The sequence below is a fragment of the Suncus etruscus genome, chromosome 16, assembly GCF_024139225.1.
Source record: "Suncus etruscus isolate mSunEtr1 chromosome 16, mSunEtr1.pri.cur, whole genome shotgun sequence".
In the NCBI taxonomy this organism is placed as follows: Eukaryota; Metazoa; Chordata; class Mammalia; order Eulipotyphla; family Soricidae; genus Suncus; species Suncus etruscus.
Window position 1 is genome coordinate 87,251,598 of NC_064863.1, and position 26,589 is coordinate 87,278,186.

The following is a 26,589-nucleotide window of genomic DNA, read 5'->3' on the forward strand; positions in this document are numbered from 1 at the left end:
AGTCGCAAAATTTTTCTATAAAAGTATTGTCATATGTTGGATTAACTGATTTTGGAGCCCAAGTTTCCATCACAAACATGGAGACTTGTCTTAATATAAATTAGAGTCCTATTGTTGGTGTGGGATGGTGAGGCCTTTCTCAACCAGGCCCAGCTTCCATACGCCCTCTGGTCTGGCCAGTCTGAAGGTTGCAGGGTAAGGGCGGAGAGATTCACAAATCAGTCACATGAAGTATCAGGAGTCAGCCAGCTTTATTTCATGGTCCAAACTGCCATGTACACCTCCTCACATGGCCTCTTTCCTAGCAACTACTTCTCTACTCCTTCTGGCTCTCTCAGTCTCTGTCTCCCTTTCAGCTGCTTTTTCCAGGCTTTCTAACTGGCTTCCAGGATGACTAACTTCCTTTGGTGATGCTACTGCTGCTGCTGCTGCTGCTTTGATGATGCTCAGTTGCTAATGCTGAATCTGATGCTGAATCTCTGATGATGATGCCTCTCATATACTCTCTATTTCTCCTTCTTATCCCCTCTGTCTCCCCCATGCAGACTCCTCTACCTGCCCATTCCAGGTGTGGGCAGTTCTGATCATTCAGGTAGGATAAATAAGAAGTTGGGGGAGGGGATACCCACAGAGACCATTATGCTGAGTGAAATGAGCCAAAGGGAGAGGAATATACATAGAATAGTCTCACTCATCTGCAGGATATAAGAGAAACAAAAGAAAGTATGAAATTATATCCAGAGGCAATAGAGCTTAACTCTGCCAGGACTAGCTTAAGACATAAAACTTGCCCAAAAGAGCAGTGAGTACAGCTGAACACTAACCACGATGACAACTACTATGACAATAATAGTGAAGGAGAGAGGCAGAATGCCTGTATGAGGGGCCAGAGATATAGCACAGTGGTAGGGTGTTTGCCTTGCATGCAGCTGACCTAGGACGGACCCGGGTTTGATCTTAAGCCTCCAATTTGGTCCCCCAAGCCTATCAGGAGCAATTTCTGAGCACAGAGCCAGGAGTAACTCCTGAGTGCCGCCAAATGAAAATGGGAGACATTGTTTTGGTGGTAAATCACACTAGTGAAGGTGGTGTACATTCTATGATGGAATTCCTAGTATGATAAATTTGGTAAACAAGTAATTAAATAAAACTAGAATTAAACAAATACAAAACCTAATCTTCTTTAATAATTTTTATTGTGACCCATGTGAATTACAAGTCTTTCACAATTATATTTAAAGTACACAGTCACAGTGAATTAGGCCATTCCCACCACCATTGTTTTCCTCCTTCCATCCTTGTTCCCAGCATATATTCCAAACCTTCTCTCTTTGCCCCCCTCCCCAACTGTTAGTGTAACAGGTCCTTTTTGTATATAGTTTGTTGTAGATTGGGTATCTTGAATCTGTTGTTATTGACTTTGGGTTTGGTATTTAGGTCTGGTCATTTCTTATTTCCACTCAAAGTTCATGAGACTATTTGCCCCTGGTACCACCCATTTCTCCCCCCTCAATTTATGAGGCAGAACAAGATGATTCAAGTTCTGTGTAAACCTAATCTTAAACATAAAATAACCTTAACCCTAAACCTAAACCTAACCTTAATCCTTATCTTAAACCAAACCTAATGCTAACCCTAATGCTAATTAATAAGCATTAATTCTAAGGCTAATCTTAAATCTAATTTTATTTCCAATTCCACTCTCAAAAAAATGCTAACTCCAATCCTAATGTTAATGTTAACTGAAACCTAATCATTTTTTGTTTTGTTTTGTTTTTGGGCCACACTCGATGACACTCTGGAGTTATTTCTGGCTATACATTCAGAAATCGCTCCTGGCTTGGGGACCATATGGGATGCCAGGATTTGAACCACCATTCATCCTGAATTGGCTACGTGCAAAATAAATGCCCTACTGCTGTGCTATCATTCTGGTCCGAAACCTAATCTTAACAGAACCCTAACTGTATAATAATGCACACAGTACAAATAAAATCAACCTAAAAAAACTAATCTAACTCTAATAATTATGGTAATGATAACCTAATCCTAACTCATATAGTTTACCATTCTCTTACCCCTAATCCTCACCTAATCCTAATTTGAAAACTAATCCTAACACTTATACACACCAAAACCCTTACCATAAGGCTATACCATAAGATATAAGGCCTATTCCATATAGGCCTAATTTTAACCATAAACACAACTGTAAAACAATATTAGCAATAACCCTAATTCTAAACCTAATCCTAAATATAATCCTAAACCTAATCCTAACCTTAACCCATCCCTAACCTAACATTCCTAATCTAACCATACCCCTAACACTAACAATAACTTTACCTTAACCCTTACATTACAACTACCCCTAATCTTAAACCTAAACCAAATCCTTACTCAAACCAAAATCTAACTCTAGAGCTAACCCTTATACTTACACTAACCAAATCCCTAACCTAACCCTATAACAACTTAACCCTAATCCTAACATTAACCTTACACCTAATCATAATCCTTATCCAAACCACAATCTTTACCCTAACACTAAAAAAAAAAAAAGAAAAGAAAAGAAAAAGAAAAGAAAAGAAAAGAAAAAGGAAGACTAAAACTTTTATATAACCCAGTGAATCTACTTCTTGGCATCTACCTCAAAAAAAAAATTAAAATATTATATGTAAAACTTTTTTTTGTTTTTCTTTGTTTGTTTGTTTGTTTGTTTGTTTTGGCCATACCTGGTGACACTCAGGAGTTACTCCTGGCTATGTGCTCAGAAGTCGTTCCTGGCTTGGGGGATCATATGAGATGCTGGGGGATTAAACTGTGATCTGTCCTAGGCTAGCTAGTGCAAGGCAGATGCCTTATGGCCTGTGCAACCATTCTAGCCCCATAAAACATTTTTGATGGCAGCACTTACTATATGATTTTATGTGTAGACACCCTAAATTTCAATTGTAATGAAAGAAATTTATATAATATAATAAGTAATCTATATTAAAACTATATATACCTTACAACTGTAAGGAAATATGAAATTTAAAATTTTTATTGCAAGTGTAGGAACTACAGACTCTCCTGTTATAAGTGAGTCAAGGGGAGAAGTGTAAATATTGAATGTTCTCACTCATCTTTAGCATATAATGAAAGAAATAAGGCAACTGACAATATCAAGCCATATCAAACTTATCTTAGTCCTATAAACTGAAAATTACCACAGTAGTACTAGAAGTAATGCTGAAAATTAAGAAAATGCTAGAAATGATATATATGACAGTGAGAGAAGGTTTTGGAAAGTTTAGAAACACACACAAAGAAGAGGGTAAATGCATTCTTAGAGAAACTAAGACAAAAACAGGAGGCTCTGAGCACAAAATCTCCTTTGCAGATTCTTAGACAGGAATCTAGAGAAAAAAAAACTTGTACTTTGGGTTTTAGCCAGTTTTCAAAGGAACTATGAAAAAGGTAGTTGCCTGGAATGACAATAGTTATAACAGAAGCAAACACACAAAACAAGCTAGTACCCAATTGTAATGCTAATGCTGTACTTAATGCACATTTATTCATTCAATTCATTCTCAAAATAACCCTGCACAGATAATGTCTTATTCCTATTTATATATAGAAAAACTGTATCCCATGGCCAGGGAGAAAGCTCAGAGAATTGTACAAGTGAGAAAGCTCAGATCATTGTACAAGTCAGAACCCTAGACTCAATCTTAGTTTCATATGGTTTTCTAAATACTGATCTAAGCAGTTCTCAAGTACACTGAGAATAGCTCATACAGAGTGGGAAAGGCCTCAGTACACTATTCAATAATTTCAAAGATAATTACAAAGCTCCTGCATGGCAAGCCCAGGTTCATGCTCTTAGGTTGTCCTCTTTTACATAAATTATCAAATGATTTTTTTTTTCTATACCAAATTAGTAGGAAAATTAAAATCCTGAACTTTGACATGCATGCTATTATTTTTTATGAAAATTTGATAAGGAAGCAGTTCCTGATAGTGAAAATGACCTGTGTTCTCTTCAATTTTAGCTCTATGCATCAAGAAGTAGGAATTTACTATACCAAAATAAAGCCAAAAAATCAAAAAATAATCAAATTCTATAAACATTATTACACAAAAATATTTTTTCTTATGTATTACAAATACATTGTTTTTCTAATTTTAGTTTTGGAGATAGTGTTACTACTAAAACACATAGTTCCCATAAAACTGACACTTATCTCATACTAGCTTCCCAATCAACAATGCAAATACCTTAAAAAGGTTCAAAGAAAAAAATTATACCTGCACATTATATAATTTTTAAAATATTTCTCAAAATACAAATTTAATAAAATATCTAGCTAATTTATCTCTCCAAGTTTTCCCGAAGGAAAAGAACCTGACTAAGGAAAGCTACAAAGAGAGCAATAAGAAAAGAGAGGCCAGAGAGAGGTAGGGTAGGGCACATGTCTTAAACCCCTACAATCAAGTTTGATTCCCAAACTCCCATATGGTGCTATGGGTCTACAAGGAGCGATTCCTGGATGCAGAAACAGTAGTAATACTTAATCACTGATAGGTGTGGCATATACAATAAGAAAAAAACAAAAATATTCTGGAGAACCAGAGTGGTAGTATATTAGGTACAGTATTCTGCAAGTGGCCAACCTGAGTTTCAACCTGGGCACCTCATATAATCTCCTAAGCAGCCAGAAGTGATCTCTGGCTGAAGAATAAATTCTGAATATTGTAGGGTGAAGCCCAAACAACAACAAATAAAAGAGCAATTAGAAAAGAGATGCATAGGGAGAGAAGGGGCAGCCAATAACCCTGTAAAGATGAAATAGAAAGATTCCTTCAGACTTTCTACATAGATAGGAAACTGTGACCTCAATCAAATATTTGAAACAGTACACCTGAAAAGTGATTGCACAATATTAATTAAGACAATGCTGTTGTCCCATTCTCTAAAACTTTCACTCAACATCCAAGAAAGTGAAGCAGGTTTATTTTTATTTAATAAGCATCCCATTGATTTTACTGAAATTATCTGCAGATTGTAACCTGAGAAATAAAAAAAAACAACATTCAAATACAACCCACTTAGCAAAACATAGTAAAACACATTTAGAATAGTTTTTGTTCATAGGATCCTACCTGTTTTAGTATCCTTGAATCTCTGTTCTTCATTAGGAGGCTTAAATGATGGCCAAACAGATGATTCTCTCCTGGGAAACTGCCCTTCTGTGTAATTCAGTGAATGTGTGGGTTGACTAACTGCAGCCCAGGTATAAAGTTGATCTTGCTACATTTTAGGAATAAAAAAAAAAGCTGTTAATTCAATTATGAAAATATTACCTATTTATCACTTTATTCTATCATATCCATACAAAAATAAATTTGCATATTTGTATATGCATATATAGTAAATATGATTTGCAAATATTCACCTTATAGTAATGAAAATGTATGGAATTTGAAGTCAGAATGATAGAACAGCGACAGGGCATTTGCCTTATACACAGCTGATCCAGACGGACTTGGATTCGATCCTCAGCATCAAATATGGTCCCCAGAGCCAGGAGCAATTTCTGAGCATATGGCCAGGAATAACCCCTGTGATTTTCCATGTGTGGCCCCAAAACAAAACAAAACAACAAAACAAAACAATTTATGAAATTCACTTATTGCTTATTTTTAACTTCAGCTAGCTCGAATTTGTTAGTAAGATCTTTAGTATCTTTGTTAGTATCTTTCTTATAAATAGGTATGTGTAGGCTTATCAGTAAATGTAAATTAAGAAAATCTAGATACTAAAAGAATTTTCTGAAAGTACATCTACGTTAGATTTGATTATGATTTCCCTATAAAAACTACACACTGTGACAAAGTCAAAAATAACCTGTGCATGGACACAGCCACAGAGCAATAACAGTTTTAACCCTTCAACAAAAATAAATTAGAAAACTAATTTAATTTTGAATCCAGTCTAGAATTATTTGGGATAGAAATAGTGGAAAACAAGTGAACATGCCCAAAATTAAAAGAACGATCTAGTAATCTTTTGGCAAAGAAAGTTGATTTCAGCTTTAGCACATGAGAGACATTTTGAACATTTGCCTCTGATTTACTATGTGAAACTGCCATTATGCACCTGACCCAGAAAAGTTAGGAAGGCATGACAGTAGAAAGCATCCCCTGAGGACACACCAGCAAAGGTATGCTGTCTCTGCCAATGAAAAGTGTAGCAGAGGAGCGTGGCCACTCTTCTTTGCTCCATGGCTACTCACATATTCTAGCCAATAAACACCAGCACAACACATAAAATCCCCAAACAACAAACGTTAAAATGGGGAAACAACATAGTACAACACTAGGCACAGAGAATAAAGATGGCAACTCTGTAGACATATATATATATGTATATATATGTATCTTATATATAATATTATATATTATATTTAGCCTCTCAGATAGGGAGTTTAGAAAAGAAATATGGGGACAGTGAAAAATTGTGAGTGCTGCCTGTGTGTGTCTGTCTACTGTCCTGTTGCATGAACCTCTTGGGAGAGGGCAGAAAAGAGACTCCAGAAAACTCGCTCTCCCAGAGGCCAATTCTAGGGCGGGAACGCCAAGGAATTGCTCCATAATGTGAAAACCAGCTATAAGCAGTACTTTGCAGAAGCCAGGTCCCGTTTGTGCCATCAGGCTGGGAAAATTAACAAAACTACACCTGCCCAGTGGGGACCTGTTGTATTAATACATAACGATGGGGCTGGATGGTGGTGGATGCCATCCCAGGCCACGTGGTTTCGCATCCCCCATTCATTCGGCGGGTCCCAGGCCCAGGTGAATGGCGTAATGAAGACTCACTCATAAGCAAGCATCAGGAACCATGAGCTTTATTCATGCCCTATTCACCACATGTGTGTGCCCTACTCATAACCCTTTAAACACAGCAATACTTTGCTAGCCCTGCGTCTTATCTCCTGTTAGCCATTTTCCCTTTGGGCTCCATGCTGGTCAAGGACCAGAACACAGAGGCCCAAAAGCCAGCGAGCTCAGCAGGGCAGAAAGGGCAAAGAGCCAAAAGGCCCGGAATTCCCTCGGTTCAAGCCTTATCTAACTTTTCCAAGACCCCTCCCAGGAATGGGAGGGTCTTGCAGGTAAGGTTACACCTACTATCTGGTTTCCAAGACCCCTCCGAGAAATGGGTGGGTCTTAGGTATTTACACCAACAGGGACCGACTGTGAAAATTTGTGAGTGCTGCCTTGTGTGTGTCTGTCTACTGTCCTGTTGCGTGAACCTCTTGGGAGTGGGCCAAAAAGTGGCTCTAGAAGAGCATTTTGGCTCTACTTCCCTATGCGGCCCTGCGGTCTTTCTAAGAAAAGAACACCATTGCAACAAGATGAAAAAAATCACACTAAGAACTGTGCTGGATCACTGAAGTCCAGCATTTCTCTCCAGACTGTCTTCTCTGCTGCATGCTCGGGCCTAAGATTTGATCCTCTGTAAGGCTTCATCCACGAAGGACTCCCCTCCCTTGGAGGCAAGTTGACTCATCCAGAAAGGGCGAAGCCAGAGGAGTGTGGCTGCCGGCATCAAGTAGCCAATGAATACCACCACAAAACATAGAAAACCCACAATACAAGTGTGACAACAGGGAAAAAATGCAGACCAGCATGAGACATAGAGAATGAAGATGACAATTCTGATAACCAGATAATGACCAACCAACTAATCAAACTCTCAGATAAGGACTTTAAACTAGCAATATAGAAGATGCTCAACGAACTCAAAGAAACCATGGATCGAGTTGAACAGAACACTAATAAGAACCAAGAAAACATGAAGACGGAAATCACAAAACTCCAAACTGAAATAACATGTCAACTAACAGCCTAAAAAACTCAGTAAACGAAGTGAATGACAAAATGGATAAGCTCTGAAACAGGGTATCAGAAGCTGAGAATAGATTGGTGCTGTGGAAGATGAGATATAACAATTCCATACAGCAGGAGAGATTGGAAAAAAAAACTTAAAGCAAATGAGCAGACAATGGAAAAATTAGTCAAAGAATGGGAACAGATGAAAATAGAAGTCTATGATAAGATCAACAGAAACAACATAAGAATCATTGGAGTCCCAGAGACCCAGGAAGAAAATTTCCAGGAAGAATCAATGGTCAAGAACATCATTAAAGAGAAACTTCCAGAGCTAAAAAATATATGTGATCAAATCCTGCATGCTCGAAGAGTACAAACCAAAAGAGACCCCAGAAAAACTACCCCAAGACACATCCTAGTCACAATGTCGAATCCCACAGATAGAGACAAAATTCTGAAAACAGCAAGATCAAAAGGGGAAATTACACTCAAATGAGCATCCTTGAGATTTACAGCAGACCTGTCACCAGAAATACTCAAGGCCAGAAAGCAGTGGTGGGATATTGTGACAAGACTGAATGAAATGAATGCTTCACCTAGAATACTGTACCCAGCAAAACTCACTTTCCGGTTTGACGGAAGAATATATGGTTTCACAGACAAAAAACAGCTCAAAAACTTTACAGACTCAAAACCAGTCTTAAGAAAAAAACTGAAAGACCTAAGTTAAGACAAGACTAACCAAAAGACACACCAAATATCGATATAAAGATGGCATTAAATCCCAGGACAATTCTTTCTCTCAATGTCAATGGACTAAATGCACCAGTTAAGAGACACAGAGTGGCTAAATGGATCAAAAAAACTCAATCCAACCATCTGCTGCCTACAAGAAACGCACCTGAATAGTCAGAACAAACATAGACTCAAAATAAAAGCTGCAGAAAAATTATCCAAGCAAACAACACCCATAAAAAAGCTGGAGTGGCCATATTAATATCAGATAATGCAAACTTCATACTCAGGAAGGTTGTAAGGGACAAAGATGGACATTTTATATTAATCAAGGGGTACGTAGAGCAGAAAAAAATAAATCTCCTAAACATATATGCACCGAATGAGGGGCCAGCAAAATATTTAATACAACTGCAGACAAATCTGAAGAAGGATATCAATAACAACACAATAATTGTGCGGGAACTCAACACGGCTTTGTCAACACTGGATTGCTCAACCAGACTGAAACCCAACAAGAATATACTAGACCTGAGCAGAGAAATGGAAGAAAGAGGCCTAATGGATATATATAGGACACTCCATCCCCAGAAACCTAGATACACATTCTTCTCCAATGTACATGGGACATTCTCCAGGATAGACTACATGCTGGCACATTAAACATACCTCCATAATATCAAGAGATAGAAATTTTGCAGACTAACTTCGCTGACCACAAGGCTCTGAAATTATTTGTGAATTCCAAAGGGACACAGAAGAAAAACTTTAACACCTGGAAGTTAAACAGCCTCATACTCAATAACCAGTGGGTCCGAGATGAAATCAAGGAGGAAATCAAAAGGTTCCTGGAAACAAATGACAATAAAGACACAAACTATCATAACTTATGGGACACAGCAAAAGCAGTACTGAGAGGAATATTTATAACTTTGCAAGCACACATCAGGAAGGAATAAGGAGCTTACCTGATTAGCTTAATGACACAGCTAATAGAACTAGAAAGTGCTCAACAAAAGGACCCAAAAATAGGGAGACAGAAGGAAATAACAAAGCTGAGAGCAGAAATCAACGAAGCAGAAACCCAAAAAACAATCTGAAAGATCAACAAAAGCAGAAGTTGGTTCTTTGAAAAAATAAACAAAATTGATAAACCACTGGCAAAACTAACAAAGAAAGAATGAGAGAGAAACTTGATAACTCATATTAAGAATAGAAAAGGAGAGAACACTACTGATATGACAGAGATTCAAAGGGTAATCAGAAACTATTTTGAGAAACTCTACGCCACTAAAAATGAGAACCTGGAAGAAATGGATAAATTCTTGGACTCATAATCTTCCACGGTTGAAGGAAGAGGATGTAGCATATCTAAACACCCCCATCATTATTGATGAAATTAAAACGGTAATCAAATGTCTGCCCAAAAACAAAAGCCCAGGCCCAGATAGATTCACTAATGAATTCCTTAAAACTTTCCAAGAGGAACTACTATCAATCCTGGCAAGACTCTTTCACGAAATTGAAAAAACGGGAACACTTCCAAATAGCTTTTATGAAGTCAATATCACCTTGATACCTAAAACAGAGATGCTACCATAAAAGAAAATTACAGACCAATATCGCTGATGAATACAGCAAAATCCTGGCAGATAGGATTCAATGCCTCATTAAGAAGATCATCCACTACAATCAAGTAGGTTTCATCCCAGAAATGCAAAGATGGTTTAACATCTGTATATCTGTCAATATAATACACAACATCAACAACAACAAAAAATAAAAACCACATGATCATATCAATAGATGCAGAAAAAGCATTTGATAAGGTCCAACACCCATTCTTGATCAAAACTCTTAGACATATGGGAATGGAAGGAACCTTTCTCAATATAGTTAAGGCCATCTACCACAAAGCAGTGGCAAATATTATCCTCAATGAAGAAAAACTAAAAGCCTTACTTCTAAATTCTGGCACAAACCAAGGCTTTCCTCTCTCACCACTCCTATTCAACATAGCAATGGCAGTACTCACTATAGCGATTAGGCAAAAAAAAAAAAAAAAAAAGCTATCAAGGGAATCCAGATAGGAAAGGAAGAAGTCAAGCTCTCACTGTTTGCAGATGATATGACACTCTACCTAGAAAACCCTGAAGACTGTACCAAAAAGCTTCTAGAAAAAATAGACTCATATAGCAAGGTGGCAGGCTACAAAATTAACACACAAAAATCAATGGCCTTTCTATAGAATAGTAATAAGGAAGAAATGGACATTAAGAAAACAACCCGTCCTGGAGCAGGATTTTCAGCTGGCACGGGCTGGCTCCTGGCAGACCTCTGTACGTGCCAGGGCCCTCTTGGCCCGGCCTAGGGTAGGGGGGCCCGGACCTGGGTCACCCGACCCACCTCTCCCCCTTTCCTCCGGATCTCCAGGTGGGTTCTTGGGAGGACCTGATGGGACACCCTGGGTTTTCCCCACTCCCAGGCCAGCTCCAGAGATTGGCTTAGGGGGTGGAGTTTGATCTGGGGGGTGGCAGATAGCTACTCAGTTATACTCAGGCTGTCACTGACAATTTCATACCAGTCTACATGTTGCAAACCGCACGGGGCGCTAGCCCCCATGCGAACATATACTCCTCCCACCATCAGTACCCCAGATTTATCCTTCTTAACTTCAATAACACACAGTTCTAATATCAGACCAAAGACATACAGTGGATCTAACAATCCCAGAACTATTTAGAAGGACATAAATTGAACATATATTGAACACATATATCTTTTGAATATTTTATGTGTATTTTCTTTAACAGCTGTAACTCTCTATATATTCTTCTACCATGATGTTTCTATCCACTTTTCATCTTGTCTCTTCTTTGTAAGCTGTTCAGTAAGGATTGTTGGTGGAACTGTCCCTCAGTTTAATGCCTATGATTGAACTATGTCATGGAAATTGCTGGTCTTGTTCCTATTGCTTCCAGATGCACCAATAACGCTTCATGGCATTGATCCTTGTTTGCATAGACACATTAAAATGGGAAAGCACTATACATACAGATTAGTTATTATCTAATAAATCTCATTACAATGTACCTTACACCCTGAACATTGATATAATGACCTGGCACAGGCCTCAGAAGAATGGGCATCCTCCATTCATGCCAGAACCAGGCAAGCTATCTACAAAACTTCCAAGGTCTTTTATAGCAACAGCTGGAAGCAGTCCTCTACCAGGAAAGACACTACCAAGGGTCTGACATCGACCTCCTAAAAAGAGACCCGTTTACACTGAGAAGACTTGACAACAACAATCACCTGCTCTACAGGACATGGTTCTCTCTAGTGGTCCTTAAGTGTGAGGTGAAAGGAGAGGATGTTCTGCACCAACCTGACTGCAATATGGGATATGCAGACTCCAGGATCTTTAATACAGAAGCATGATACCAACAACAGAGACTATGTGAGGAATGGAGGTGTACTGCCACTACAGACGATGATTTGAATTGGACAAACTAGTTTGCCTGGAGCCTAGAGTCAGTCCTGTGCCAGGAAACTTCAGGGGTATGGTCTCCTTGTATTTAGACCATAACTTTTCTTTCCATGTCCCTTATATTTTGGTGGGCCTATGCAAACAAACATTTTTTACTATGTTCCCTTGACTCCAATCCTTAAGAAAAACAACCCACTAAATCTTCTGAGGTTAACTTAAACTAGTAAGCATGTGCATGGAACTAGAGAAATGTACTTTGACCTCAATGTTTAAGGAGTTACATAAGTCTAATGTCTTTAGATTATATTTTGTGCTGCTAAGAAATAGTATGCACTACAACTGGGGATTTGATGGACAAAATAGTTGTATTGTACATGGGTTCAGTTTTGTTTTTCTTAATGTTCCTTGGCTGAAAGTTCAAGGTTGGGATATCATCGATGGGACTACCGAGAATTCTGTTTATGGGTGATTGTGCTTCCACTGTAACTTTACCCTGTCCTCTTTCTTTGCATCTTTGTTGTCATAATTACAATAAAAAAAACAATTAAAAAAAAAGAAAACAACCCCATTCACAATAGTGCCACACAAACTCAAATATCTTGGAATCAACTTGACTAAAAATATGAAGGACCTATACAAAGAAAACTATGAAACTCTGCTCCAAGAAATAAGAGGACATGTGGAAATGGAAACAGATACCCTGCTCATGGATTGGCAGGATTAACATCATTAAAATGGCAATACTTCCCAAAGCATTATAAAGATTTAATGCTATCCCCCTAAAGATACCCATGACATTCTTCAAAGAAATGGATCAGGCACTTTTGAAATTCGTCTGGAACAATAAACACCCTAGAATAGCTAAAGCAATTATTGGGAAAAAGAATATGGGAGGAATTACTTTCCCCAACTTTAAACTTTACTACAAAGCAATAGGTATCAAAACAGCGTGGTATTGGAATAAGGACAGGCCCTCAGATCAGTGGTATAGGCTTGAATACTCAGAAAGTGTTCCCCATACATACAATCACCTAATGTTTGATAAAGGAGCAAGAAATCCTAAATGGAGCAAAGAAAGCCTCTTCAATAATGGGTGTTGGCACAACTGGCTAGCCACCTGCAAAAAATTGAACTTAGATTCCCAGCTAACATCATGTATGAAGGTAAAATCCAAATGGATTAAAGACCTCGATATCAGACCCAAAACCATAAGATATATAGAACAACACATAGGCAAAACACTCCAGGACATTGAGACTACAGGCATCTTCAAGGAGGAAACTGCACTCTCCAAGCAAGTGAAAGCAGAGATTAACAGATGGGAATATATTAAGCTGAGAAACTTCTGCACCTCAAAGGAAATAGCAACAAGAGCCACCCACTGAGTGGGAGAAACTATTTTCCCAATACCCATCAGATAAGGGGCTAATCTCCAAAATATACAAGGCACTGACAGAACTTTACAAGAAAAAAACATCTAATCCCATCAAAAAATGGGGAGAAGAAATGGACAGACACTTTGACAAAGAAGAAATACAAATGGCCAAAAGACACATGAAAAAATGCTCCACATCACTAATCATCAGGGAGATGCGAATCAAAACAACTATGAGGTACCACCTCACACCACAGAGAATGGCACACATCACAAAGAATGAGAATAAACAGTGTTGGCGGGATGTGGAGAGAAAGGAACTCTTATCCACTGCTGGTGGGAATGCCGTTTAGTTCAACCTTTATGAAACGCGATATGGAGATTCCTCCAAAAACTGGAAATCGAGCTCCCATATGATCCAGCTATGCCACTCCTAGGAATATACCCTAGGAACACAAAAATACAATACAAAAATCCCTTCCTTACACCTATATTAATTGCAGCACTATTTACCATAGCAAGACTCTAGAAACAACCAAGATGCCCTTCAACAGACAAATGGCTAAAGAAACTGTGGTACATATACACAATGGAATATTATGCAACTGTCAGGAGAGATGAAGTCATGAAATTTTCCTATACATGGATGTACATGGAATCTATTATGCTGAGTGAAATAAGTCAGAGAAGAGAGAGAAAAACGCAGAATGGTCTCACTCATCTATGGGTTTTAAGAAAAATGAAAGACATTCTTGGAATAATAAATTTCAGACACAAAAGAGAAAAGAGTTGGAAGTTATAGCTCACCTCATAAAGCTCACCACAAAGTGTGATGAGTTTAGTTTAGAGAAATAACTACATTTTGAACTGTCCTAATAATGAGAATGTATGAGGGAAATGGAGAGCCTGTCTAGAGTACAGGTGGGGGTTGGGTGGGGAGGAGGGAAATTTGGGACATTGTTGATGGGAACGTTGCACTGGTGATGGGTGGTTTTCTTTACATGATGAAACCCAAACACAATCATGTATGTAATCAAAGTGTTTAAATAAAATATATAAAAAGAAAAGAAATATGGGGAGGTCCTTAGAAATCAAACATAGATAAACAAACCATAAATAAGAATCAAGAGGATATAAAGATAAAAATTAGAAAACTCAAAGCCGAAATGATAGGACTGAAAAACATGGTAGGCAAAATGAATATCTCACTGGAAAGCCTCTCCAACAGTGCAACAGCAGCTGAGAACCCAATCAGTGAGCTGGAAGATGAGCTGCATAACAACTCCAGAAAATAGAAGAAATTGGAAAAGAGAATTGAAGCAAAGGATCAGATGATGAAAAAAAAAAAACCTCAAAGATTGGGAACAGATCAAATGTCTCTGATAGACTCAACAGAAACAACATATGAATTATTGGAGTCCCAGAGAACTAATAATAAAATTGCCAGGAAGAATCAACAGTCAAAGACATCATTGCAGAGAAACTCTAAAAGCTAAAACTGCATGCAACCAAATCCTGCAAACCCAAAGAGAGACCCAAGAAAAAGCACCCCAAGACCTGTTGTAAACACAATGACAAATCACACAGATAGGGACACAATACTGAAGCAGCAAGATCAAAAAGGGAAATTACGTACAAAAGGAGATCCTTAAGATTTACAGTGTATATGTCACAAGAAACACTCAAGGCCAGAAAGCAGTGGTGGTATATAGTGACAAAACAATAAAATGAAGGCTTTGCCTAGAATACTGCAGCCAGACAGTTATAAAAACAGCGTGGTATTGGAATAAAGACAGATCCTCCAATCAGTGGAATAAGCTTGAGTACTCAGAGAATGTTCCCCAGGCATACAATAACCTAATTTTTTATAAAAGAGCAAGATATCCTAAATGTAGCTGGGAAAGCCTCTTCAACAAGTGGTGTTGGCACAACTGGTTAGCCACTTGCAAAAAAGCGAACTTAGACCTTTAGCTGTGGGAGACCGAGCACCCCACATAATCAATGGAATTCTGGATGAATTTTCCACCGCCTGCCTGATTCAAGCCATAAAGTTTGCAGAGCCCCAAACCAACAGAAAACTCTGCAAATAAATTTAGCTCAGCACAAAGAATCTGGCTTAACCAGATTCCTTAACCTTTCCATGGAACCTGTTTTTGTAACTGCTCTCAAGCATGTAGTTATAGATAGGTTTTTGTAAAGTTTAAATTATGATCCTTATTGCTTGTAGAAAAGATTTAAATGGAAAATAGGCTAAACAAAAAATTGTATTTGCGTAAATATCAATTAGCTATTTGTTTAAGGATTTGCTTCCCCTCCCCCCATCCTGCCAGGTTCCTCTTTATCCTTCCAGCCATCAAAATGTGTTTATGCTCCCATTGGTTAAAATTGTTGTACTTGTACAAATCTGATTGGTCTATGTTTCAATCCTATGTTACTACTCCTCCCACTGAAGCAGGGCATAAAAACCCTGTTCTCCCCTCAATAAACCTCTTGACTGGCGTACACCTTGAGCGTTTTACTAACTTCTGCAGCTTAATTTTTTAGGTGTTCACAAAAGAGCTTAACACTCGCGAATTATTTGTAGCTGCTTTCTGCCTTCTGTCCCGGTTGAGAGAAAGCTGCTGGCCGGAATTCTCTCCCAGTAAAGGGCAGGAGCAGAGGCAGTTACATTTAGCTAACATCATGTATAAAGGTAAAATCCAAAAGGATTAAAGACCTTGATATCAAACCTGAAACCATAAGGTATATAGAACAACATGTAGGTAAAATACTCCATGACAAAAAGACTAAAGGCATCTTCAGGAGGAAATAGCACTCTGCAAACTGTTCTCAACAGTGGTGCAAATTCAAGATTACTCCACCATCTTCTATCTTAGCTCTTTTAAGCCCTTTCTTCTGGTGTCCACAAATTTTTAAGCATCTGTGTTCACATATACTCTTCTTTGTCCAATGAGGAAACAATGCATCACAAACAACAGAAAACTTTAAAGCCAACAGCACTCCTTCAAGCTAAAAACTCCTTGCGTTCTTCCCTTTCTTCTGTAATTTTTTTATATATTAAATTTACTTTCATGTCCCTTTTGCTATTCCAGCTTCTTTCCCTCTAACCACTACCTAAACTATTTATTCCTTCCCCTTTAGCTTTCTCAGAATCACATACTCTAACAATTTCCTTCTCAACTTAATCTTCAGCGTTTCTTTCTCTAATTGGAGCCTTCTAAACATATCAATGTTTAAAAAAGTGAAAGAAAAGGATAAAGCACTCTCCTTTCTCATTCATAAATTACCATCATTTCCTTGTTCCTTCACAAAAGCCCAAAACTAAGCATATATCTACACTGACATACCTCCATGTCCTCAAAACACCCTTGCTTCCCCAATCAAACTGAGCCTACATACAGTTCTCAGTAATCTACTTACTACTGTACTAAGTGATTCAGCATAAATTTTAGTCAATTTCCCAGGAAGCACAGATACATTTTTCATTACATGTTATTTCTAGCTGCTTTCGTACACCACAGCAGAGAGAAGTAACTACTGGAAATACTGTAGACAGAGGTGTTCTTTATATTACTGAAACCCAACTACAATCATATTTGTAATCAAAGTGTTTAAATAAAGATATTAATAAAAAAGAAATTTTGCTAACCCAATCTAAACAGCAACAACAACAACCAAAAAACCCAGATAATAAAAAGGGAATATTTTTGGGGGGTATTTTTGGGCCACCCCTAGCGTGTTTGGGGTTTATTCCTGGCTCTGAACTCTACATAGTTATGAAGGCACTATATGGAATGCCTAGAACCAATCTGGGTTGACAGCGTGGTAGGCAAATGCCCTACCTGTTGTACTCTTGCTCTGGCCCAGAATACATTTTTTTTTCTATTTTTGGTTTTGGTTTTGGTTTGGGGCCACATCCAGCAGCTTTCAGAGATTCCTCCTGGCAATGCGTGAGGGAGCAGATGGGATGTTGAGGATCAGACATTTTCAAGACAAATACCCTACTCACTTCTCTTTAACCTTTTAACACCTGTTCTGCATACCAAGGGATAAACTAATGGTTTTAACTTTTCCACACAAGTGGACAAACAACAATCCTTAGATGTGAGGTTGGATTGAAGAAAAATCCTCTAGATCTTTCTCTCTTCAGACAATATAAATAAATGTTCTTACAGTTCTCTTTGTGAAATTAAGTTATATACTGAACAGCCATGCTAAACTCTGTAATAGAGACTTGAACATTAAATAAAAACTAGTTACTAATATCTATGGAACATATTATTTACAAGTAATTGTAAAAAATTATTTATAAAAAAATTTCCTTCAATTTTAATATGTCCGAGACATACATACTATTTAATAAAAGGTGCTAATTAATTTCATACTAAATAGCATAAAAATTAAATTATGATTTTGCATAATTGTTCTAATCTCTGAAATAGAAATTAGGATTGGAATCTACAATTTAAGGCTAGAGTCTGCTGTTATCCACTACGGAGAGTTCTAGCTCCTGTGTTTATACTAGAAAGACTAATTTATTGCATTGTGTAAGTTAGACTATTGTGAGATAGAATACAGAATTCCATTGTCAGGAAAGGTGTTGGAGAGAGAATGACATCTATTCTTAACACTATTCTATGAAAAAAAAAAAGATCAAAATTTGCCAGGAAATATTGTTTAGAAACAAAAGAGGTAGTACTCACAAAACCCAAAGGCCTCAGAAGTGAGAGAAAATATAGTCAGAAAAACTAATAGAACTCAGCATGGTGGAGAATATAGGTTTAGGATGTAAATTGTGAGTTGGAAAAAAGTGAAAGTATCATAATCATAAAAAAAATATTATGAATGACCAGGACTTCATTCTGATGGAGAAACTACTAAACGCTTATGTAGAAAAATGATACAATGATGGGACTGAAGCCATAATATAACAGGTAAGGTACCTGTCTTCTAGATTAGTCCAAGTCTCTCCAGGTTTGATCCTTTAGTGCAGAGCCAGGGTAAACCCTGAGTGCTGTTGGGTGTGACCTCACAACAAAAAGTTTCAAAAAATTATACAATCATATGTATATCACTAGACTGCATAATTCTTTGTTTATGCAGAGCAAGGGTTGTCCTGTCAAATGTTTGGCAGCATACCTGACTTCTTAAATATTAGCTGCACTTCTCCCCTTTCCCACTGCACTAACCAAATTACTCTAATGAAGAATATGATTTTAGAGAGAAATATAAATTATAAAAGACTGAACTGGAGATAATATTCAGTCTCATTCTTCCCAAAACAAAGTATTAGCAATATAAAATGGTGTGGTTTTTACTGCTCTTTGAGAAAGATTTTGGGTGGATTTGACTAAATAATATTGAAATATCTCTATTTTTAAAAAAAAAACACAAATGATCATCTCTATTGGTTCACTTAACTCTTTATTCAGTCTACTGGTGACAGTGAGTACAATATATTTTATAGTGTTCAGATAGTGATTACTATTGATTTTAATTAATATTTTATTTTAACAAGTTCATAATGTTTCTCTATTTTTGACTTCTAAATTTTTGTTTTCATTCTCTAACTCTAGTTTCACTAACACTTTTATACAAACCTATAACCATTTACCTACATACTAACAAGTTCTGCCATCTTCTAAGCATATTTAGCTTATTACTTAGTATGTAATATATATTTAGCAAAATCAACAAAACCCACAAAAGTCCTGGAACCATGGGTGAGAGTAGTGGCTGAAAGAACTTCACACAGGTTTTGCATGCAACAGGCTTAGATTCAATCCTCAACATATGGTCTCCAGAGCACCACAAGGGAGTGATACAGAGCCCTAGGATACATTAGGTATGACTTAAAAGCAAAGCAAATAAAAAAAATCCAGCAACCGAAAATATTACACTAAAAGGACATTTAAGATCAGTTGAAAGAATTTAAGTTGGTATTTATTCTCCTAACAAATCATTAAACGAACTAAATGTCTTTATATTTTATTATATAAAGAAATGTGTTAGATAACATAGCATACCTCACTCTTTCTACATGTATAAGACTGACAGCTCTCCTGAATACTGATCCAAGGAAGAGCAGTTATAATCAAGATGGTAATTTCAACATTTGGTTTTCAACCAGTGATTTTCAACCTTTCTACATCTGCAAACCAGAATCAGTTTGCAGACGTGTGGTTGAAGAATGCTGATATAACATTGTTTTGATTTTAAAACAATCCTAGAATAATGGGTAAATTCATGTAAAATATCTGTGGTTTACTGGAAAATAATTTCTAATAAATATGATCACCCCGTTCCAAAAAAAAAAAAAAAGAATTGCAACATAATAAATTCCTTCAGAGGAAAAAAGAGTTGGATTGGAAGATTCTGAGTGAAGGAACTGGGTATATACATGCTGGATTCAATTTTCAACTCCACAAGACTCACAAATACCACTGAGTGTGTAGCCTTAGAAGCCTCAAGCACTGTTAGAATGAACTAGGGTTATTATTATTATTAATTATTATTATTATTATTATTATTATGTTTGGTTTTGGTGTTTGGGCCACACCAGTGACGCACAGGGGCTATTCCTGGCTATGCACTCAAAAATCGCTCCTGGCTTGAGGGACCATATGGGACACCAGGGGATCAAACCGAGGTTGGTCCTGGGTCAGCTGCAAATGCCCTACCGCTGCGTTATTGCTCTGGCCCCTGGACCAGGGTTATTTTAATGACCATCTTTACCTTACTGTGTTAGGTCCAGGATTAGCAAATGATTGAAGACCTTGTGCATTAAGCAGTAGTAGGGCAGCAGTCTAAAACTTTCAAATTATGTCATGATACTATTTATTTAATACTGTTTATAGTAGAAATACCTAACATTATCTGTAAATTCTGTATTCTTGTCCTCAACTTCTATCCTGTTTACTTGTTTAAATCATGCTAAAGCCCTTTGTACTTGCTAGTTAAACTTCTTCAAATGTCCATTAAACCTCATTTCATAGTTCCTTAAAAAACTTCCTTCCCTCTCTACTCATCCAATCTTCCCTCAATCACCCTATCATATTCTTAAATTTTATTTATTTTACATCATTTATTAAAATATTATATAAATATATTTCTTAGAATAATATTTGTGTTTTTTACCTTTTAAATCTCTCCCTTTAATTTATTGAGACATATCTCATACTTCTAGAGTACAATGCCCTATGTATGAAAGGCCCATATTATATCCTCAAGTGCACATGCTCTGCTGATCATGACTGTATGACTTTAGTAACCTTCAGCAATCCTAGGCCTGAACAGAGGAGAACAGCTGGCCCATATTCTCTGGCAAGTATTGACCACATGAGTGGCCCATATAAGCATAACTTGAGAGGCCTCTAGATATAAATAATCCTAATTTTTCTTATTATAAATAAAATATAAATTTCAGAAGAAAAGAAATATTCCTTTATTTATATATTTCTAGAATCTGAAACACTATCCTTCATGTAGTAATTAGTAAATGTTTTCAAGTGAATTAGCCTTTATCAAAGGTCAGAATTAGAGCAAGAAGAATTCAAATCATAAGTTTATTCCATAGTGTGTTCTATCTCCAAGAACACCAACTCTCAAGAGAACAGTTGGTTAGAAATTATCCCTATAGAATTTTCTAGAAATAAGCAGAGAACTAATTAACAGAAACTTCTCTCTTCACAGATAAGTGCATTCTTCCCCCATTTTCTGCTTAAAAAATACTTCAGTGAACAAAATCTTCTATATAAATATCTTTCCTGGGTTTGGAAGATAGTCCCAACACTGCATAAAATAAAATTCTGTTTCTAAATTATAGTTTTTTTTTTTGTTTTGTTTTTTTTTTTTGGTTTTTGGGCCACACCCGGTGACGCTCAGGGGTTACTCCTGGCTATGCGCTCAGAAGTCGCTCCTGGCTTGGGGGACCATATGGGATGCCGGGGGATCGAACCGCGGTCCGTCCTAGGCTAGCGCAGGTAAGGCAGGCACCTTACCTTTAGTGCCACCGCCCGGCCCCTCTAAATTATAGTTTAAGAGCATAAAATAACTTTACTTACTAAAAAATTTTTGGAATTTAATTTGATTTGTGCTAGGGAAAAGCAGTATTTATGATAAACAAATAGAAAATATGGGGCCGTCGAGGTGGCGCTAGAGGTAAGGTGTCTGCCTTGCAAGTGCTAGCCAAGGAAGGACTGCGGTTCGATCCCCTGGCGTCCCATATGGTCCCCCCAGCCAGGGGCAATTTCTGAGTGTTTAGCTAGGAGTAACCCCTGAGCATCAAATGGCTGTGGCCTGAAAAACCAAAAAAGAAAGAAAGAAAAGAAAAGACAAGAAAGAAAGAAAGAAAGAAAGAAAGAAAGAAAGAAAGAAAGAAAGAAAGAAAGAAAGAAAGAAAGAAAGAAAGAAAGAAGAAAAGAAAATACAAGGATGGTGTACATACTATGAATAAAACCCAACAACTAACAATTTTTTAACCACAATGCTTAAATAAAGCAATTAAAAAACGAGAAGAGAAAGAAAAGAAAGAAGAAAGAAAGAAAGAAAGAAGAAAAGAAAATACAAGGATGGTGTACATACTATGAATAAAACCCAACAACTAACAATTTTTTAACCACAATGCTTAAATAAAGCAATTAAAAAACAATAATACGGTCTCCCTGCTCAGACTTTGCTGGGCCTCTTAAACACGGCAGACATCTTGAGGCTTCGTTCTGCTTGCTTCACCCTGTAAACTTTGATTCTCTCTGGCATGCTGAGGGGAGTCTTCCTTCCATAAGGGGTGGAGTCAAAGGAGTGTGGCCAATACACTTTGCTTGCAGCCTTGCACTCCACCTAGCCAATGAATACCACCACAACATGTAGAAAAATCCACAATAAAAGCTTGACAATGGGGAAACAATGCAGACCAGCAGATGCATTCATAGAGAATGAAGATGGCAACTCTGATAACCCAATAACAGCCAAGCAGCTAGTTAGTCTCTCAGATATGAGTTTAGAGAAGAAATATGGAGGATGTTCACAGAACTCAAAGAAAGAATAGATCAAGTTGAACAGAGTACTAATAAGAATCAAGATAATATGAAGATAGAAATCAGAAACTCAAACTGAAATATCAGGTCAAATAACAGGTCCAAAAAACTCAGTAAACAAATTAAAAAACTCAATGGAAAACTTCTCCCACAGGGTAACAGCAGTTGAGAATAGAATTAGTGAGCTGGGAGTTGAGATGCATAACAATTCCATACAGAAGAAGAGATTGGAAAAAAGCCTTAAAGAAAATGATCAGACAATAAAAAAATTACTCAAAGAATGTAAACAAATAATAATAAATGTCTTTGATAAACTAAACAGGAACAACTTAAGAATCATTGGAGTCCCAGAGACCCAGGAAGAAAATCTCCAGGAAGAATCAACAGTCAAGAACATCATCACAGAGAAACTACCACAGCTAAAAAATGCATGTGACCAAATCTGCATGCCTGAGAAGTACCAGCTAAAAAGAGACCTCAGGAAAAACACCCCAATACACATCCTAGTCACAATGCTGAATTCCATATATAGAGACAGAATACTGAAAGCAGCAAGATCAAAAAGGGAAATTACATTAAAGGGAGTATCCTTGAGAATTACAGCAGACCACAAGAAACACTCAAGACTAGAAGGTAGTGGTGGGACATAGTGACAAAACTCAATGAAATAAATGCTTCCCCTAGGATACTGCACCCAGCAAAACTCACTTTCAGGTTTGAAGAAAATATACATAGCTTCACAGATAAACAACAGCTCAGAAACCAGCATTAAAACAGACTCAAAACCAGCATTAAAAGGAAAACTAAAAGATCTACTTTAAGAGATGACTTACCAACAGACACACCAAACTTCTACACAAAGATGGCACTAAATCCAATGACAATTATCTCTCTCAATGTCAATGGACTAAATGCACCAATAAAGAGACACAGAGTGGTGAAATGAATAAAAAAACTGAACCCAACCTTCTTCTGCCTACAAGAAACACACCTGAATAGTTAGAACAAACATAGACTCAAAATCAGAGACTAGAGGAAAATCATCCACGCAAACAACACTCATAAAAAAGCTGGAGTGAACATACTAATATGAGATTACACAAACGTTAGACTCAGAAAGGTTGTAAAGGACAAAGATGGACATTTTGTATTAATCAAGGGATATGTACAGCAGAAAGAAATCACTCTCCTAAACATATATGTACACAATGATGGACCAGCAAAGTATTTAATACATTGTTGGCAAATCTGAAAAATGATATCAACAATAACACAATAATTGTGGGAGAACTCAACCCGGCTCTTTCAGCACTTGATAGGTCAACCAGATTAAAACCCAACAAAAATATAATAGCCCTGAAAAAAGAAATGTAAGAAAGAGGATAGTGTATATATGACAATCCTTCCCCAGAAACCTAGATACACATTCTTTTCCAATGTACATTGTTCATTATCCAAGATAGACCACACACATGCTGGCACATAAAACATACCTTAATAAAATCAAGAGGATAAAAATCTTGCAGGCTACCTTTGCTGACCACAAGGCTCTGAAGTTATATGTGAACTACAAAGGGACACAGATGAAAAACTTTACCACCTGGAAATTAAACAGCCTAGTACTGAACAACCAGTGGGTCGAAGATAAAACCAAAGAGGAAATCAGAACTTTCTGGAAACAAATGACAATGAAGACACAAACTATTAGAATCTATGGGACACAGCAAAAGCAGTACCGAGAGGAAAATATATAGCTTTGCAAGCACACATCAGGAAGAAAGATGGGGCATATCTGAATAGCTTAATGACACAGCTTATAAAATTAGAAAATGATCAACAAAAGGAAACAAAAAATAAAGAGACAGAAGGAAATAACAAAGCTGAGAGCAGAAATCAATGAAGTGGAAACCCAAAAACCTACCCAAAAGAACAATGAAAACAGAAGTTTGTTCTTTGAAAAAATAAACAAGATTGATAGACGATTGGCAAAACTCACAAAGAAAGAGAGGGGGAAAAACTTGATAACCCATATCAGAAATGAAAAGGGGGGATCACTACAGATACTGCAGAAATTCAAAGGGTATTCAGTGACTGCTTGAGAAACTCTATACCACTAAATATGAGAAACTGGAAGAAATGGATAAATTTTTGAACTCTATAACCTTTCACGGTTGAATAAAGAGGATGTAGCATACCTAAACACCGCCATCACTATTGAGGAAATTAACACCGTAATGGCAATACTGCCCCAAGCATTGTACAGATTTAATGTGATTCTTCTAAAGATACCCATGACATTCTTCAAAGAAGTGGATCAAACACTTCAGAAATTCATTTGGAACAATAAACAACAACCACCCTACACAATACACAATAAAGGGCACAACAGCCCTTTCTGTCAATAATCTCCCTAAATGTCAATGAACTAAACTTTCCCAATAAAAGACACATAGTAGGTAATTGGGAATAAGGGTAAGAAGGAAAAAAAGACTGAAATTTCACATCTTTATTTTTCTTTTCTTACAGTTTTTCCCAGCCAAACTATGATATCAGGAGTCACAGAGAGTTATTTTGATAGCAGTTTCCTCCTTGCAATTTCCAAGATATGCTTCAATGTTTTTTTTCTTTTTTTTTTCTTTAAACACCTTGATTACATACATGATTGTGTTTGGGTTTCAATCATGTAAAGAACACCCCCCCATCACCAGTGCAACATTCCCATCACCAATGTCCCAAGTTTCCCTCCTCTCCACCCGATCCCCGCCTGTACTCTAAACAGGCTCTCCATTTCCCTCATACATAGTAGGTAATTGGATTAGAAAACAAAAACCAGATTTCTGCTGCCAGCAAAAAACACACGTTCAAGTACAGGACAGACACAGGCTTAGAATGAAAGGATGGGGGCCCGGAGAGATAGCACAGTGGCGTTTGCCTTGCAAGCAGCCTACCAGGACCAAAGGTGGTTGGTTCAAATCCCGGTGTCCCATATGGTCCCCCGTGCCTGCCAGGAGTTATTTCTGAGCAGATAGCCAGGAGTAACCCCTGAGCACTGCCGGGTGTAGCCCAAAAACAAAAAAAAAAAAAAAAAAAAAAAAAAGAAATGAAAAAAAAAAAAAAGAATGAAAGGATGGAAATCAATTATTCAAGTCAATGGAAAACAAAAAAGGCTAGAAAAGCCATTCTTATATCAGACCAAATTGCATTCAATCTCAAGAAAGTGATGAAAGACAAAGAGGGTCACTACATACTAATCAGAAAAACACTAGACCAAGAAGTACAAACTCTAGTCAATATTTATGCACCAAATGTAGAGACAGCTAAATATGTAAGGCATTTGCTCGCACACCTGGAGAAACATATGGAAGGTAATTGGCACTACCTGCAAAGGTATTGTCTCCATTTATTAAGGAAGCACACACCAGACGTGGCTTTTGGCTTTCCTGGTGCAGTGCCTAATTTTCCTCCTAAGAATTATCTGCCAGAAGGCCCATTAGAGAAGTCAATCATTGACCCTTTGCATGGATTGCTGGCTATAATTCTTACACAGCTGTGACATTACATTTTCTCTTTTCCTTTTATTTGATTTGTGTCTTCTTTTCTACTACAGAAATTCGGCCTTAGCCTTTCTACACTCACAAAGAAATTTCGGTACCAAAGAAAGCCTGCCAAAAGCTCCCCGCTGGCTAGTTTATTTGTGACTCTTACTTCAAGTATAACCTGGCACCAGCAGATTGTTTTTTTTGAGTCTAGCTCTATGGTAGTAAACAATTATTTCCATCTCCCAAAAAATCCATTTTCCGGCCACTGCAAATACATTTCTTCCAAAACCTGTCTCTCCTCCTGGTTTCTTGAAAAACCTGTTTTTGCTTACCCAAAAACACCTCCACCTCATCTTTTTGCCCAGCCCTCTAGCAGGGTTCTTTCTCTCCTACATAGGGTAGTTATTTGATATGTAGATTCTAGGGCCCAGTCTCACTGTACTGTCCCTCCCTGGAAGATTTCCTACTCTTTGTTTTCCCTGAAGACACCTTGCATACCAGAGTTTGTGCTTAAAGTGTCATTGGCTGAACAGTAAA

At 37.4% G+C, this 26,589-nt stretch overlaps 1 protein-coding gene across 19 annotated transcripts in view; it reads right to left on the minus strand.

The window, feature by feature from the left end:
* The window catches only part of FMN2 (formin 2), a 378,131-nt gene that overhangs the window by 315,266 nt on the left and 36,276 nt on the right, over positions 1-26,589 (minus strand). For all 19 annotated transcript variants that reach the window (XM_049790085.1, XM_049790080.1, XM_049790076.1 and 16 more), the window contains exon 3: positions 5,149-5,296. In XM_049790085.1, the coding sequence (XP_049646042.1) occupies positions 5,149-5,296 (148 nt within the window). The remainder of the gene's footprint in view (positions 1-5,148; positions 5,297-26,589) is intronic.